The 18,741-nt window shown below is 48.2% G+C and overlaps 3 protein-coding genes across 3 annotated transcripts; 2 read left to right on the plus strand and 1 right to left on the minus strand.

Annotated features, from left to right (window-relative positions):
• Nucleotides 1-5,013: 5,013 nt before the first annotated feature.
• Nucleotides 5,014-6,261, plus strand: FIESC28_03821 (uncharacterized protein; the record flags this gene model as incomplete). Its single annotated transcript, XM_031157970.1, has 1 exon — nt 5,014-6,261. The coding sequence occupies one exon, from the start codon at nt 5,014-5,016 to the stop codon at nt 6,259-6,261; it is 1,248 nt and encodes a 415-aa protein (XP_031017936.1).
• A 10,461-nt stretch (nt 6,262-16,722) lies between these two features.
• FIESC28_03822 (uncharacterized protein) lies at nt 16,723-17,714 on the plus strand (the record flags this gene model as incomplete). Its single annotated transcript, XM_031157971.1, has 3 exons — nt 16,723-16,838; nt 16,888-17,474; nt 17,527-17,714. 3 exons carry the CDS (start codon nt 16,723-16,725, stop codon nt 17,712-17,714), a joined length of 891 nt encoding a protein of 296 aa, XP_031017937.1.
• Nucleotides 17,715-17,794: 80 nt separating this feature from the next.
• FIESC28_03823 (uncharacterized protein) lies at nt 17,795-18,738 on the minus strand (the record flags this gene model as incomplete). The annotated part of the gene is made up of 3 exons (XM_031157972.1): nt 17,795-17,847; nt 17,902-18,238; nt 18,286-18,738. 3 exons carry the CDS (start codon nt 18,736-18,738, stop codon nt 17,795-17,797), a joined length of 843 nt encoding a protein of 280 aa, XP_031017938.1.
• Between the last annotated feature and the right edge of the window lie 3 nt (nt 18,739-18,741).

Consider the following 18,741-nt stretch of genomic DNA (forward strand, 5'->3'; position numbering starts at 1 on the left):
AAAAAAAAAAAAAAAAACCAGTTGCCGTACCACGTGGGTCCAGTCCTTTGACTGACAATGACAAAGAGTCGTCGGCTGAATTTTTGACGACGAGACTAGCTAGAATCCGAACCGAGATGACTTACTCCTTGGTGTTTTCGGGCCTTTACAGGCTCTTTCGGCTATTCACTCGGAGGACTTGGAGCCAGAACAGAGTCCAGATTGACAGTAGTGTTGACGCCATCCATGGCCAAGATTATCGATAGCTGTATCCGTAGTCCATCAGCTCTGAACGGTTTCGGGATTTTGCCGATACGATTGACACATTCCGCGATGCACGATCAGGTACGGACACATCTCCGTCTTACATTTGCGATTATGAGCCCCAACCGGCTACTTGGGTTCAAGATGGGCGCATTGGCCTCAAAGAGAAGACATGGACCGCTGCATCTCGCATACCAACAGCATGTTAGCTGGCCACAATGAGCAAACACATAACCGCGTCCAATGGATGACAGTTATGGAATGATAGAGTTGGGGGGAACCCCCATCGATTGCATCGGAGATCCTCTCATGCTAATTCCAGGGGCAGGGTCCACGGTGTTGCCCATCAGGTCAAGGCTTTTTCTTTACGACAGCTGGACGATTCTATCTCGTCATCAGTTCCTTTGGTCCATTTTGAAAACAGTCTAATGCCTCATATGCCGCTATGACCTCACACACGACACTGAAATATGTTTTGATCCTGTCAGTATTGAGGTATGCTGCGCCATAGGATATCCCAAACACAGCACTCAAACAGTCGAATAATCACAGTCAAACTCAAATGCTCAACACCAAGGAATAGGCATGTGAAGATGCATCAAGCCAGAGCCAATACGGAAGGCATCTGAACTCCGGGCCGAACTCAACGAACTTCTTCCATGCGGGCGGTGTTCGCCGTTCCGAATCACCGAACGCTAGGATAAGATCTTAGATCATTTGCCCCGGAATTGCCGTAAGCAGCTTAGTTGGTCTTAAGTGACCATTCAGCATGAGGCATTCGGGTCTAGGGCACCATCGCACAAGGGGAAGCTGGAGAAGGATGGAGTACAGAGCCTCCTAGGCTCCCACTTTCTGGAGTCTTGGTTTGGGGGTCGGATTGCCTTATCTGCTCACAGGAGCTGGCTTGAGTGGTCCGTCGTCGACAGAAGAAGAGGCTAGACGACGTGGTGGCGTACCAGGATTATTGTTTTGACAGACCACGTTCAAATTGCCGTACCAGTAAGCGAAACTACAGAGCAAACATGTACAACGGCGGCGGGGTGCGGCACTGCCTACAGAGCTCTCAGGCTCTATCTCTGCAGACGAAAGCTCCTGGGTTTCTATCCTTTGGAGGGAACTTTAAGTTCTGGATTCTCGAATACCATGTTAGCAAAGTCTCTTTTCTTCCACACCCGGACTGTTATTGTACCACAGACAATCGAGGCACCCCTGAGCATAAGCATAAGCCATTTTGGCAACTAGACCCAAACTCTGATGAGTTGTGGAATCTGGGGAACATGCTGCCATCGATCCGCCGAGCCGCAGCTACAACCGAAAAGAGCGACCGCATTCTGGAGTCAGGGACACCGGTGGACTACGTACTGTAGTACTTGATAGCGGAGAGATATCATTTTACGTCAAGTCTGATAGACAGAATGGATCTCGACTTATCTCGTGATGAGGTCGAGTGCGGAGATTTGTACGGGGGCGGCTCTTTCTGGACCGCTTAGGAGCAAATCAAAAGCCACGAGAGTGACAAGATTATCCGGGGATGGGGAAAATGGGGGGAGGCGAATTTTAAACAAAGAAGATGAGGAGCCAGGATAAAGCAATATGTTTGTCATGGGCAATTAAGCACGTCTTGACTCTCGACTCATGAGGCGTCCACTTATGGGTTTATCTCTGCCCATCAAACGGTCTAGCCCCCTACTGTTCAATGCCACGGGAAGACTGTCAACAACTGATGATAAGAAACCTGGACGATGCCAAGAACGAGTATTCCACCCCCAGACGACGGCTTAAGACGGAGGACTCTGGGGAGCGCGCTTGTCGCGGTGAATGGTCCGATTACACTGGGCCCTTACACAAAAGTTGAATGGAGATAGCACCACTGAACTAAGTCGAAGCTTGAGGCTTGTCAATCAGTCTCATGCATATCCAGCAAATTTTGTTCCTTAGCTGACGAACCAGGGTGTACGGGCTTGGACTTGGACTTGAAGGATGAAAGTTGTAAGAGTCGTGTAGCTGATAAACTATGCACTGGGTGAAACATCCTATCTGTTGCATTTACCAGCTCCTGATCTGATATGTCGAGTAGTTTATGCTTGAGCCAAGGAACTCTCGAGACACCATTGGATTCCTTTATTCAGTATCCGTAGGTATCTACCACTGGTGGACCTGAGCAAGTTAAGAGCTGTCTTGTTTCGCCTTGGCTTGTCATAAATGATATTACACAGAGTATCAAGTGAAGAATTCATCTGCTTGGCCCAGTATTAGATCGGCTGTGCTTATCATGATCAGCTGGCAGAGTGATTAGCCGGACAAGCGTCAACCCCACACTTGACCTAAGGTAGCTCTCAAGGTTATCTGTACAGCACAAAGTACCTGGCTTAGCCTGGGCATGGATGGGCGGATGGACGGTTATGCGAGCAAATAGCCGAGCGACACCGCAGACAGACCCTGACAATGTCTGGTGTTATTTCTTGCCTGAATAACGACAGATTTAGAATCGGTCACAATCAGGCCTAGAACAGTCTTCGATATTGGCGGCCATGGCGGCGTTGGCTTGACATAGCACGAGGATCATTACCTCAAATCTGGGGAGAAAAGTGTGAGTGGACTTCTGGGGTAAAATATTGTAATTATCATTCGTACTTGTGTGGGACAGATCCAGAAAATAATTAGATGGTACCGTGGCTAGAAGTGCGACCATCTCGGTCCGCAATGATAGTGCCGAGATGAGAAAAACCAATCTCAACTGAAAGAGAAACCAGTACCAATCAGGGTCAGAGAGTGGAGTGTCGCCTTGAAGCATCGTGAGCTCCATATTCGGACAAAACCCATGGGTACTGTAGTAGCAGGTCCACTGTAGCGTAGCCCAGGGTAAGCTATCGTAGCATGATTCTTGAGCATTACGAGACAGAGGTAAGCGAAGAGACTGGGGCAGCATTCTGCATTTCAGTTGAGTGTTATCTGTACGGCAGGGACTTTATAGGCAACATGCTAGGTATTGTTGCAATTGGTAGGTACAAGACGTGTAATATCGCATGATGAAGACGGGCATGGATGGGCGCTGGAAGCACAGGTCCGACGTTACAAACGGACGATTACGTACAATTAGACTCCATCACGACTTTGGTTACTGATTACTGAGCCAAAGAGCATGACGAGAACTTGCACAGTACACAGAAACAGCAAGTTGCCTAATCAATACATGTGATCAGCATGCAATTTTGCAGCTTCACTTTTCCACCGCCCACGATATTTGAAATGGTCAATTTGTTTGAGTACCATGCTAATACAAGTAAGCCGAGGTGTATTGTCAACCAACACTACGAGTCAATGCGACTGTCGCGGAATACACTAAAAAAGAAAAATCAGATAAAAAAAAAAATAGGAAAAAGACCCCAAGTCAGAGTCGGAGCCGCTGAAGGAATGAGGGCCAATCATTCAAGCACGACACCATGAGAAAAAAGGCATGATGCCCCACGCTCCGGGCCGGTAGAAGCGTGAGAGAGCAAAGCCTTGAACGGAGAAAGACACGGTGAAGTGGAGACTGAAAACTCTCACCGTCGAGCTTCTTCGGGCATTGGCGGCCAGAGAGAATGGATAAGTCAAGCGGACCAATAAAAGAAGGAAAATGAAGCCCCCACATTGGCAACTGAAAAGGTGCAAGGTGAAAGAAGTCGACGTCGGCGGTCGGGACGTGAAAGCCGAGGTGCTGAGAAAGCGAGAGAGAGAATGTGTGATGGGGAATCTCGGAGTCGCCCAGGGGTGCATCTTGTCGCTCGTTCAAGGCGTGTTGTTAGAGATCCCCAGTTTACCCGTCCCCAGGCCCGTGTCGCCCCGACAAGGAATGACTCGCTCTATTTTGCCTTTGGGGTCGGATAATCATAGTAGCGGGAGATCACTTATCGTCACACTGCTAGGGGACAGGGGGATGACGATATGAATCACTGTTGAACAACAATCTACCAAGAGGTGGCATTAAGCAGGAGACAACTGTCTTTTCCTCATGCAGCCCAAAGCTATTGTTGCTGTTGGTACTGGTGCTTAGCTGACTGAGCTGTCCTTTGTGACTCTTCATCTTGCTCGCCCCGTTAATGCCCCCCAAGGATAAGGCCCGAAGAACGGGGCTCACTTGTTCCAGAGCCCCAGTGGTACCTTCCATTGGAGCCTCCTGCTTCTCCCGCCGGGGTAAGAGAAGAAAAAGGTGGAGGGGCAGGAACAAGACCCAAACCCGCAGCTCCCACGCCCCACGACTTGTCCTGTCTGTGTTGCCAGTCGATACTCTCACCCCCTTGGTTGTAGTTGATGAACACCCTGCCTATGAGTAACCGCGCAAGAGGGTACGATTGCATGGATAGGCGTGTACGATAGCCCTTCCCGTCCCTCGTTCCCTCTCTTTCCCCTCCACCCTCCACCCCCCACCCTTACCCAGGTTCGCTCCATGCGCTCCTCCCTCTTCCTCCATGTCGCAGTGCGCCTTCTAGTGCCGAGCCCGGCATCTTTTATAACCATCCAATCCCCCCATCCCCTCCATCCTCCAGATTTCCGTCTTCTCCAAGAATTATCTGCATTCGATCTTCCAGCTTCCCCGGAACTTGATTCCTCCACCAACTTACATCAAACTTCCGACCGTTTAATCGAAGGATACTTCTATTTACCAACGAACAACAACATCAACAACATCGATCACTATCAACCACCACATTGGATTCTCTCCGCCAGCTCAGCCAACCTCAATAACAATTATCTTGTTGAGCGTTGGGTCTTCCGGACGTCTATCACATGCAACGAGCACAGTCGGCCGTGGATTTTTCCAATCTACTTAACCCTACAGCACCGGCTGAAAAGGAACCCGAGAAACCCCAGCAGGGCGACGTCGAGATGGCTACCGCAGTGACCGTTATCAAGCCTAACGGCCCCCTTCCTGGTGTCCAATCTTCGGAGAACTCCAACGAGTTGCCCCGACCTTACAAGTGCCCTCTATGCGATAAGGCCTTCCACCGCCTTGAGCATCAGACTCGTCACATCCGTACTCACACTGGTGAGAAGCCTCACGCCTGCCAGTTCCCTGGTTGCAGCAAGAAGTTCTCTCGATCTGATGAGCTTACTCGCCACTCTCGCATTCACAACAACCCCAACTCAAGGCGAGGCAACAAGGCCGCCCAAGCACACCAGCAGCAGCAGCATCAAATGCACCAGCAGGGCATTCCCCATCATATGCTTCCTGATGGAATGATGGCGCCGCCTCCTGCTCCTAAGACTATCCGCTCTGCTCCTGGCTCTGCTCTTGCCTCGCCTAACGTGTCTCCTCCTCACTCTTACTCTTCTTTTGCTCTGCCTACCTCTGCAGTTCACTACAACCGTGGTGGTGACATTTCAATGCTGGCCAAGGCCGCTACACAGGTTGAGCGTGAGACATTGACCGCTCCTCCTCACCACCACAACAACAACCGCCACCACCCTTACTTTAGCCACGGAATGCACAGCTCTCGAGGCCACCTGCCTACGCTTTCCTCTTACCACATGGCTCGTTCTCACTCAGGCGACGACGATGACCACTACTCTGGCTCTATGCGCCACGCTAAGCGCTCAAGGCCCAACTCTCCCAACTCAACAGCTCCTTCTTCACCAACATTTTCTCATGACTCTCTGTCACCTACACCTGACCACACCCCCATCGCCACTCCTGCTCACTCTCCTCGCCTGCGACCTTTCTCTGGCTACGAGCTGCCTAGTCTCAGAAATCTATCACTTCAACATAACACAACACCTGCTCTGGCCCCTATGGAGCCTCATCTTGAGCAGAGCCAGTTCCAACAGGGATCGGCCCCCACTACACAGCCTCGCCCTAATGGTATCTCATTAACAGACATCATCAGCCGGCCTGACGGATCCCAGCGCAAACTCCCCGTTCCTCAGGTTCCCAAGGTGGCCGTTCAGGACCTCCTCTCCGATAATGGATTCAGCCACAGCGGCAGGAGTTCGGGGACAAGTAGTCTGGCCGGCGGCGATCTCATGGATCGAATGTAGGACACGACATGGCATCGCAACCACGACATGATGACGACTATGGGTTATAGAGGTATAGAAAGAAACGGCGTTTACGGTTACAAGGCAATCGAATTATATCATCTCAAGAATTGAGCATTTGGCGAGGAATTGGGCGGCATTGTGAAACGAAAGAAAGCATTTTCATTAGGGCGGTGGACAATTGGCTCCAGCATCAATAAGTCCGGCCCATTTTTGGGGGGCGGCGGAAACTAGATTTCGGATTGCGGAGCACTTGGATTTTTCCCTCTCGGGCTTGCCTCGGAGGACGTCGGAGGCTATAACATTTCCTCTGTCACAAAAAAGCAGTTCAACTTTGATATCCATGAACTGTTTCTCTTTACTTGTTATGAAAAGAACTTCACTCCTGTTACATTTTTCAATCAAAATACCATGTCAAATGTCTCATATTTTGTCCTTTCTTCTTTTAATGTGCGGGATCACTACCTTTCTGACGAGGGCGAGGGCCTTGATGGGACTTGATAATGGGGTCGACCAGGATCTGACAAGGTAGCTCGCTCAGTGCTCAGCTTAGCCCAGTTAAGCAAGCAAGCCAGTCAGCCCTGGCAGCCAACGCTAACACTACTGGTGCTGGGTGCCTGTGGCCCTCGTCGAAGATTACGAAACTAATACTCTGGATGATGTATGTATAGCGATAGATAGAGATAGACAAGAAGCGCAGGGATAGGTTCCCAGTTCAGACGCTACAGTATGTACTCCGTACCAATGTATCAATTAGACTTTCAACATGCATATTATGCCAATGCGATTTACATGATTGTCTGGAATGACAACATCTGATTCACCACAATGCAAAGCTTTCGACCTGATGACCGACGTCACGATCAACGCGTGTAACATGATTAATACTATGGAGGTGGGCACGGGGAAACCAGAAGCTTGAGCATTTGGATGACGCTATCTTTTTAAAGAAGATCGGGGCTAATCTGAACAAGAAGTCCATAGCGGAACCGCAAGCTTGAGCTTGAATTGGAAGGAGAAAATCAAAGGGCTCTTTTTTACTTGGCATTCTTTTTTGTTTGAGGGAAAAAAAGAGACAAGGCCAAGGTTTGGCTTAGACTTGTTTCGTCTTGGGAGGCCAAGACGGGAAACTATTCCTCGTTAGTGACCCCTTTTTTAGACAAACCCAGATCAGACAGATCTCAGGATGCGTCATATGACGGGGAGTTTGACGACAGGTGGGTGGCTCATGGGGGAATATTTCTGGGGGAGGGTTATTTTGCTCCGGATAAAGAGGAAGGGGAATGTTAGACATATTTAGCAAACTATGGTAGATATCATCATGGTGTTGTGATATTGATTGGTTGTTATGCTCATTATTACATAGAGAATCCGTATCTGACGGAGAGAAAAAAAAAGTTGACAAGATAATCTGATCTGCCGCTCTCCCCCACCATCTGCCTATGCATCATCAAGTATGTACAGCACAGCTCACACCATCTTTCAATACCCCCTGTGTAAGCGTGTCGATGGTGAAATGCTCAGATGGTGGTGCTCATCACATGGAAAAGAGGCAGATTGCCAGGTGATAGGGTATTGTACTAGCATTGGCCTGCCTGTACAGTATTCACGCACACGCACACGCACACACTCTCACCAATTTCCTGTTGTCTCTTTTCCCTTTCACTTATCAACCCATGCAATGCGCTTAATAACCAATGGTTTATCCACACACCAGTGAATCTTCTACATCGGTCCAGTATAGTACAGTACATGTCTTCGGCTCCTGAGATCAGCTTTCCGGCTCGGTTATTCAGGGCGCAGCGAGTGTTTGCTTTTCCCAGCGGCCGTTCGTCCCTGACTTGGCTTATTTCAATTTTGGCATATATTATGCACAGTACTGTAAGCACTCGATGGCTGGCTGGGCTTCAAAGTTTATCGGAACGATGGGAAGCCACTAATAAGCATCACTTATCAGCGATAAGGAGGCGCACCATACCCCGAGGTTTGGATGGGGGCTTTTGACCCTCCCCCGTGGGGTGTCAGGGTGTTTGTGACACAGAAAAGCAAAGAGTGAAAACAGACCACGACCCGAACATTGTGTTAAGAAAGAAAAGAAAAGCAAATCAACAGCCCAGCTTAACTGGAGGCCCTCTGACTGGTACGCCTCCAGACTCAATTTCGCAGCTAAAGCATCACGTCAGCCCTGAGAGCTTCCAGGTTTTGCTGGCGAATTGCCTGTTCTCCCCTGATGGATACGAGTATCCGTACAGTGGTTCCCTTTGATAAGTTAAGTGGTCCTGCGACTGTCTCTAACAGGTAGTACAGCGGACTACGAGTACGCGTCCTTCAGATACCATGACTTTGTCTCTGCTCAGCCTGGTTGAGTCCAGGGGTACATCTGTGTTTTATTGTAATACGGAGCAAAGGGAAAAAGTATTATTAGGCGCCCAGTACTATGGTGCAGGGCGAGACAAGACAGTCTTTAATGAAGTCGAACATCTGATGCCAATACGGTGTCAGGTATTGAGGTATCCCCATGCTCACGGCAATCTCCGCAAAGTTGTTGGGAAAATCAGTTCAGCATGTGAAGCTCAAACAGAGCCATCTACATAGTACATACAGTTCCCGATGGGCTCTGGTATCTCGGCCCGGGATGGTCGGTGAAGGGGCATACGATACGCGCCAGGTACCACACCTACAGCCGGAGGCAAAACATACTGTACAAGACTAAATTGTTTTAGTGGAGGAGTCTCTCAATTGGGCCGTATCTCGTAGCCTGAGTGGTCCAACAGCCCCTGACCGCGATAAGGACAAGCTGAAGGTGACAGCCAGTTTGATTAAAGCAGTCGACTCACGGCAACACAAGTCCGCCGAGAGATGTACATACAATATGGCAAGTTCACCGCTAGAAGCCTGAACGAATGAGAACTATGCCAGAAATCGGATGCAAGCGTGTAGTGGTGTGTAGGAGAAAGCCCGCGAACCCAAAAGAAACACCATTTCTTGACAAAATTTCCATATCTGGAGTCGGACGATTGATTTGCCAGTTGAAATCCGGGGGTACTGCAAGGTGGGTGGTGTGTGCGCTGTGTCCCCTGTCTGTCCCCCAAACTCCTCGATGTGGGTGTGTGCCAACTTTAGCTCTGGGCTTGGTTTCTCTCCATGTTTAGCTAGAGCTTAGAGGGTGCGCCCTACTTGATTGCTGGTGGGTGGTATTCGCGGGGTCAGACAACCAAGTCGAAGCTGGGGTTGGAACTGGCGCTTTTGGCTGGTCGATAGGCGATGATAACCTCAGGTTGACTACGTCAAGGCGTTGGCGATCATTCAAGTCTCCAAAGGCACTTTCGTTCCTGTTATCGCGCCGGGCGCTTGCGACACGCATATGCTTGATTCAAGGATCGCGATTGCGGGCCGTTATCAAGCGGCCACCATGTCTTATCTTTTTGCTTTTGAAAATCAACTTTCTGGGGCCCCGGGGCAACGGACAAATGAGAGAAGGGAGGGCGATCAGTGTTGACTTCCTTGAGTCAGGGGCGCGTTGACTTTGATTCAACGTGTCATATCGTCTTGGAAATGCTTAGCTTGGTAGTCAGGAGAATCTCTGTTCCACCACGCCTCATCACCTGGGTAAAGCATGTGGACAATTGTATAGTATAGCGATGTATATCGAACAGCGTGATCTCAGTCTAGCTCGTCGGGTTGCTTCACCACGACCGGCTCATTGGAGCGGTAGATATTGTGCCGAGCCGAATCGTGCGTGGGATCTATGATATCAAACGACTTATTGATAGCATCCATGGTCATAACTCCTTCATGACCACGTCAAAATTCAATATAACCGGCAGAATGGACGGTGCATTGCTTGCATCTCCGAAACTCGGACGAAGTCTCCGGATCCGATTAAGGAATTTGAATCATTGCTCATGTAGGAACTTTTTGCAGTTGCGATGGCGTGAACATCCATCCTATGGTAATGGTGGGGGTCGAGTTGCTTCAATCATCGCTGTCCCTGGTGTTTCGTAGGTTGATCCTGACGATCGGTGCACATACCTATGTAGGGAAACTTGTGCAAGGGCGTCACAAAGGGATTGTTGTCTGTATTTAGCACTTATTGGATGCTGTAGCATGCCTATCGTGTATCAAGTTATTCCGAACTGTAACCTCCCTGCATTTGAATCGAGATGAAGTTTAAGGGGAGTAAGTACGCGCAAGCAGATGAAGGATCCCAGTACCTAGGTATGTACTGTATTGCAGTCTGCAGGTATGAACAATAACGGGCGGAAGGTGAATCCGGACGGTCCGTACAGTATCGTACTGTAACTGAGCAACTCCATCAGGAAAGAGCGAATGAAAGTTTCATATCCGGACCTTCCTACATTAAACGCCCGCCTAAACGGAACAACCTTAAGATGATCCATCAAAAATGGCAACCACTGACGTTGGTAGCCCTTAAACGACTCTCACGTCTCATAACTACCGCGATTGACTTTAACTCTGACTCGCATTCCTTTCCAAATTTCCCTGAATCTGAACTTGATTGACTTCGATCTGGAAGGAGAGTCCCGTGTGGCTCCCCGTACCTTACGTCAGTGGAGCTATCTACGTCAACCCCAGATGATCGACCCTCTGCAACGATCCCAGCAGGAACAACGCTTCCAGAAAAGCAAATTTGCAAGAAGACTGCCCGAAAGTCTAAGGAGCATTCCGCTGTACCTGAAAGGGTAGCCCAGCAACCACCATCGACCGAAAAGATGCCTTGATGGAGGAGAAATAGCGAAGGCAGACGGGAATTGTGCTGGCGCCATGCAATCCAGGTGAGGCGACGATCAATCCATCATGTCTGGTTAATTCCAGCCGCGATAGCCTCTCTACTCCCAGCCTCTACAGCGGATACACACGGCACGTCGTTTTAGTTGTGAGACAAGACCGGGGGCTAGGGAAATGAGGCCTTTTGAGGCTGCTCTGACGAGATCCAAGAGCTGCTTCTGTGCTGGCTCCAGGTCAGTCTATGGTGCAATACACCTTCGCTTTTTAGCCAACGGCCAAGATGTCGCAATGCGGACCAAGGATGACGACAAGATTCCTTTGATGGACCGACTGAAAATTTTCACAACCATATGATATTGTCATCGCGGTTGGTCCCTGATATTCCCAACTTAAGCCCAAAGCCAAGCTCTTGGAGTGGGTATCTTCCCCCACGCACACGCCCCACGATATGCTAGAGGAGCATGGGTCAGCATGGGGAAGCCCCCTTGCAAAAGTCTCAACCCTTGCCCAGGAGCTGTCTTCCCGTGCTCTGAGGGGTGTGAACAATTCGTCACATGGGTTGTCAAGACCTTGTTATGGACCGGAAGCGCTCAATACCAGGTTTGTTATGTTACAGAGGTCTTAAGCTTGATCAATTCAGGGCCACTAGCAAAGGGTTCTACGACGTTTGTTTATGCAAAGCATCACGCGAATGTAAAATGAAGTGCTTGCATAGGTCGGATACCCTTCATAGGGCAAAGAGCAAGGTCAGGAGATGCTTCTAATCGAATTTATCCCGCAGGTTCGGATATCCCTTGCCTTGTTGACTTGCCCAGCTTTCTGCCCTGCTTAATGTCGGCGTCCCGTCCCGATAAGCAAACCAACAACTGCAGCACAGGCCCTATTGAGTTGGTGTTAGGACCACAAGCGAGAGATGATAACCAGACAGATGGGACCGTCTATTACCGGATAGGCCATGCTTGGTGCCTCATCCCAACCCATTGGTGCCGGATATGAGATCAAGCTGAACCATGGTCTCTGACATTGAATATGGCAACACCTGGGAGGCTTGGCTCAAACGATAGGAGGTAGCAACGAAGCGCCCACCTGTGGTCAACACTGGTGCCCAGTATTGTGATAGAACCAGCCATAGCCCGCGGGCTTTCTGACTGGGTTCAAGTGAGCCCGGTAAACGACGATATTGCGGAGCATTGGAACAGGCACAGAAAACGTGATAAGGCTCGTGGTTTCGATTCGCAACCCTCAATCCTTCGGACTGATCATGCCGGACGTTATTTCGAAGTTATCTACTCTTCCAACACAACATACAGCTAAGCCCATCGCATACTAGGCTTATCAGAAGCGCCGAAGCTTGCCTGATCTGGATGAAGGCTACATGCTCTTGGATCCATGATTACGGTTGTGGAGATCGTGGTTACAGGGTGCAGTGCAGCAGATATGAACAGCAACATAACGACACCTATGGAAACATTGAGTGTTTAAGCGGCATTTATTAAGCCTGTCTACGGAGATAGTTTGACTGGTGCCAAGGAGTTAAATCATACATCTCGATAAATGCCAACCGATTGTCATCGTGAAAGAATGGTAGCGATGCAAAGGTTTGGAGATAATGAGAGCATATAACGGGGCCGACTGATGATTGACCGAGCCTCAACGGCCAAGTGGCTTGCTGTGGTATTGGGATGCCTTTGTTATATTGTATGCTTGCATGTGATGGAGATGCTTGACAAAGGTTTTATGTCTGCATCTCGACCGTCCAGCTCGGCCGATGGCTACGACAGACGTGTTTCAATGAACACCCAAAGCTGCCGGCATGTGTTTGAACGTCATTGAAACTTCTCCCAAAGTTTGCGCAAACTTATAGGTACTCCTCGAATACGAAGGTCATTACAAATTTTGGGAGGTTCGGCCATTAGTCCATGCCTAGGACAACAAGCGTTGCGTCCGGTTGAGTTTGAAAGACTTGTCCTAAAAACCAACACAAGTTGCTGGTACTGTATGATATTTCATCAATCATAATAAATGAGCAGTTTACATGACTAGTCGGATATACGGAACTCCAAAGCTTCTTGCTCTTGATCTAGATACGAGCTGCTAATGGTGACGGTTGCCAAGTCAACTCAACATTACTGGTTATTCTTGAATCCGGCAACAAATCACGATAGCCTTTTGCACACTTGAGTCCTTATCTTCGGATATTATGCTCGGGAAATGCCCATATTGACAGAGTGGGCCAAGCTATAAGCAACTGGCAAGCTGGTCCTTTGGTCCAGCCTCCCAGGGATCAAGCTGTATCAATCCAAGCAATTTGCCAATCAAAAGGACGCACGTTTGAAGCACAGGTTCTTTTCAGTAATAAAGGACTCATCTTTCAGGGTTCAATGGGAGAAAATTCTTTGCTCGGAGTAAAACGGATATGCCGAGGAATGACCTCGGAAGAAATCGTGTTGGCACCAAGTCTTTAGTGAGACTCCACATGGTTATCGAGAGCTTCTTTTCCATGGCGTCTGGGCGTCCTAGAAAAACGTCAGTCAGTCTCATGAGGGGCGTGGAGTTTAGGTTGAGCGCCAAAGCCGCTGGACCGAGGATAGCAAATGCAACTACCGGCATGACTGTGCTTTGTTTTAGTTTTTGTGGACTAAGACGCGTCGTTCTGGTTCAACACTGGGGTGTATACTGAGCTCTACATACGTGACGGCATCCCGAGGTGAGGCAAAACAACAGGCACCAGCCTCGCAGATCCGATCTCGGTGACTGATAAAATATCTTTATTTGGGGTCCCCAGATTTCTACACACGCCCTGTACTGCACTGTTCCCCAGAAACTGCTGATCAATGCGCTACGGTGTGGATGTAAGATACGGACCCTGGATGGCAATGACGATGGCTTCACCTTTATCAGGGAAGCGTCAACACCTGATCAAACGAACTTTTCTCCAAGAGGAAGTTCCGTGGGCTGAAGCCATTTCGGCGCGGCCCAAGACATCATCCTGGCTTTACCTGGAACATATGTGTCATTGTATTGTCAAGAAAACCCTAAGATGCTTGGTATGGGTCTTCTTAGCAGACCAGGGGCCATGGGCGAGGCTGACAGACTTACTACGTAGGGTAACCCGTCGAAATCAATCTAATCTGATGTCGTACTGGTATTAACAACGCTTAGCTTTTGTTTAATCCCACGACCGTGAGAGCTGGGAGAGTCCAACTGTCTTCATATCTAAGGTCCCAAGATGCAAAGCTTTAAAGTAGCTGAAATGACTGATGCTCGGGTGAACGAATACTGTTGATGTATTCTGTTCACATTACTTATATGACTGACAAGAGGAGAAAGGAACTGTTGATCTATACGGTACGCTTTTCTATGCAATTATCCAATATATTGTACAGCCGAAAGCTGTGTGTCTGAGCAGACATATACAGAAGGGTCACGTACAGCCAGTCTGGACAAAAGTGTATGACCTCGTTACTGCTATTTAGCTGTCCACATGAGGAACAGTGATGACCAGAAGTTAAATCAAGATAACTACTCAATCTTTAGATGAATAGTAGGCAATATGACCTTGCGCGAGCATGATGCGTTGCCGTCTTTGCGTGCTCGATCTCATATTTCACACGGAAGATGTGAGCATATGGACATAGCTGCTATATAGGCATCGTGGGTGAGACTCAATTCCGTCTTATCTTGAATGTACATGGATTCAAAGGTGCAATCAAGATAAGTGCTAAGAGAATGAGAAGCAAGGCAGAATATGTTCCTATTCACTTCAGTTCTCTTTGCCGTTGTTGAGCTATCGCCGGTGCTAGTAACAGTTCCCTCTGAATCGCACTGGTAACTCCAACACTTTTATCTCAATAGTTAAAATAAGTATGTATTAAGAACTTGAGTCTTCTTTGAATGAAACCTGAGAAACATCCGAGTTACTCGTGTGAGCTGAGTGCATTGCAAATCCTCAATGAATAACAGCTAGAGTAACAGAGCAGGCTCCAGTCTCTGAAATAACGATTGACACGCGAGGGAAACTTAAGGGATGGGAGAATGGCTTTGAAGCATCATACTGTCTTACTGTCATACCCGAGACTTGTGGCGATAAGTTTCTGGAAAGTATCACACTCCAGGCTTCGTTGTGGTGGTTCGTATGGCACCCCCGAGGACAGTAGGAAATGAGCAGTAAGAACACATATCAGAGCATATGCAGCAGAAATGTTACGACCTGGCCTATCTCACCAGTTTTTGTTAGAAGTATTGCACAATCTCTGCTTGTAAACCGTTAATTCGATTATTAGGTGTGAACCAAAAGTGTTATCAGCACAACATCACCATAGGCCAGTCTTGACAACAAGAGTCATATAGGCTGTTAATATCTCAATGAAGCTAAATTATGTGGCCTATGTTAATAGCATAATACGAAAGCATGACAATACATAGGTTATGGTAAAGACTAGAGGGATAGATGACAGCCAGCATAATGCCATACTGGATGATTAGAGCACTAAGTGCAGAACTATACTTTACTTAGGATGATACTATTGTGCAAGAGAGTTTAGAGAATGCTGTGAACCAGGGCTCGCAGACTTCGACTATTTCGCAGTCATCAAGTCGGTTTGATATACAACTTTGGTAGCTGCCTCAGCTCCCAAGAGAGTGCGACGAAAGCCGAGGCCGGAGGAATCTGCAAGTAACTCATGACTACCCAGTCATCGCTAGCCCCTGGTATTTAACACACACACACTAAAGTCTATCGTGTGTCTGTAAAGTTAGAGTTGAGAATGTGTAACTATTAGGTTTGTCTGCTTCAACCTTGTCTCAACAGATATATAAACTGCATCAATTCTTGCATCCCAGAAATCTATTCCCAGAACATTCATCCAAAACTCTCAACATCCAGATACACCATCCTCCTCTAAGTTAAACCTCATTTAATGTTACTATATTCAGGCCCTCGAAATAACCGCTTCCCTAGTGTCTTCAACATACGCTTCATCAACCAACGCCATGACTGAGCCCAAAGACAAGACCGAGTTCAAAGGCATGGCTAAGTTCAAAGGCTGTAGCTATACTGTCATCAGCTCTAAGCAGCTTAACAGAGCTCGTAGGTGGTATTACGTACAGTCGAGGATCTTGGGCATCCCAGATCGATGGGGACTTATTTCCACCGGTCCCCCTCCGCGCCAGGTATTCGAGGTTCAGGAAGCATCTAGACTGATGAGCATGTTTTGTTTGAGCAAAGAATCTATGGCAGTTGTGCTATACGAGACGCTCAAAGAAGGCGGTGGCTTCGAGTGGCCCTATGTGTGGATGTCCTTGTCGAACGAATTGATGGTTCTTTTAGCATTCTTGCTATTACTATTCAGAGGACCTCGCAACAACCCCAACTTCGACTGGGGGACTTGGGAAATGGATGATGAGCGACATAGGATGGGGTGGTTGACTGCAGTCATGAGTTTTCTGAAGTACCTTTAAAGGTTTGCTTTGGCAGCACCACTCAATTTTGTCGCCTTGGATGTCTTTATGAGACTTCCTAATTAGGAAACTATTGTATTTAGATGTTGACAGGGGTTCCCCAGATCAGATCAGCTGACGCCAAAAGCCGACCATGAACCTCGGCATCTTTTACTTTACGTTTAGATCCATATCAACATCAATACAACAACAGTCTAACCTTGATCTTGATTTTGATCTCGTTTTTTACTTTCCTGTGCAATAACATACAAGATGTCGACTTACGAAACTGCCCAAAACCAATTCATCACTGTAGATGGCATTAAATTCGCCTACCGACGCTTCGGCTCAAACAATGGCGTGCCTCTCACGCTGCTGATGCACTTCAGGTGAGTTTCCTGTCCATATTCACCGGCGAGAAAGAAACTGATTAAGAAGGGGAACGATGGATCATTGGGATCCAGCCCTCATAGATCCTATCGCCGCTAAAAGGCCTATCATCATGATTGACAACGCCGGCGTAGGTCGATCAGAAGGAGAGGTCCCAAAGCAATACTTCATGTGGGCACAGTACTACATACACGTCCTACGCGCCCTGGGAGTAAAACAAACTGATGTAATGGGTTTCTCAATGGGTGGTTGCGTCGCACAGCTTGTCGCTCTTAACGGCAAAGACCTTGTGCGCCGCCTGATTCTCTGTGGTACAATGCCCAGTAGTGGTGAAGGCACAGTCTCAGCACCCGATCTCACACCATTCAATCTTCTCCTAGCTGCCAAGACGGAGGAAGAGCAGAAGCATGCGTTTATGGTGAGTATGTTTGGCGTTTCGGAGAAGAGCAAAGCAGCCGGCGAAGAGGTATGGAAGCGAATCACAGGCGCGAGGCAAGACAGGACGGAGCATGTTGAGGTTGGAAACGCAAGACGCCAAGCGATTGCTTTTGCCAAGTTTATGGACCCGAAGCAAGCCAAGGATGCGAGTTATGATCGACTTGGGGAGTTGACTATACCTGTCTTGATTGCCAATGGTAAGTTGGACAAACAGCTTTGAGGAGAGGTTACTTTACTGACAAATGATAGGGAGTGATGACGTTCTGTTGCCGACAGAAAATAGTATTGTTATGTGGAGGAAACTGAAGAATGCTCAAGCGCAGTTGCATTTGTATCCTGATTCTGGACATGGGTTCCTTTATCAGTATGCGGATGAGTTTTCCAAGTTGATTAATGTGTTTTTGGGAGATGAGTCTAGAGTATCTAGTCGCCTATAGCATACTCCAAGAACGAGTCGTACTGTGCTGCATGCAATTGGAAAGATTGTATATGCATTAAACGCCTATCTAAGTACACCCTACAAACCAAACAAACCCACAAACTCCTTTTCCTCTATATATCCATTTCCAACTATTTACAAACCTAAGTCAAAGCCAGAGACACTCTATTTTTTCTTGCAGCTACACTTAGGGTCAAACACAACAGGACAATCACAGCAAACATCGTCCTTGGACCAAGTAATATGGGCACCCCAGTTATAAACCTGGTTAAGAGTGTTGTACTCAGAGTAAGCCTTCTTGATCTTGCCAGTTGTAGGGCTCAAAAAGACCATGTCGATGCCATTGCCACGACCGCGCTTGCTACCCTTGGGAACCTCAAAGTCACCCTTCCAGTAGAAGGTGAAGGTATTGCAGCCGTAAGCGATGGGCCCCTTGATAAAAGCACTAGGGTCGTTGGTCTTTTCGGTGTTGCCGGCGATGAGCTCCTTTAGGTTCTTGAAGACAGGAGGGAAGTTGTCGTTCTAACCATGTCAGAAACAGGTCAGGTCGAGTTAAGGGAGACGCTTACCTTTGCATATTTGTTGATCTTGCTGGAAGACGAAGTCCACCAAATACTCTGCGAATAGAACTTGACATCCTCCTGGAAGATAGTCCTCGCAAGCGCTCCACCATCGGTGATACCCGAAAAGGTAGAGACGTATTTGTTGACGATGGACTCAAGCTTTCCCTTTGAAATGCACTTTTTCGACGATGACTCAGTAGTTGCCTTTGTGTTGGTCTTTGTGTTTTTGTTGTTGTTGTTGTTTGTGTTGGAGGTGGAGCCAGAGCTGGAAGAAGTCTGCTTCTGACCTACGGGCTGAAACTGGTTCGTCTCCGGATGATCATAGTTTCCTCCATAAGCGTTGTATCCGGCCTTGGGGATGCCAGCAGCAGGAAGGAAGTTGTCGGCTCGACGGTGATGGATGCTTGTAGCTGAAGAGATGGCGCATGCCAGGATAGAAAGGGCGACAGAAGCCTTCATTTT

The sequence above is a fragment of the Fusarium coffeatum genome (genome assembly GCF_003316985.1).
Source record: "Fusarium coffeatum strain FIESC_28 chromosome Unknown BRIP53273_contig_80, whole genome shotgun sequence".
In the NCBI taxonomy this organism is placed as follows: domain Eukaryota; kingdom Fungi; phylum Ascomycota; class Sordariomycetes; order Hypocreales; family Nectriaceae; genus Fusarium; species Fusarium coffeatum.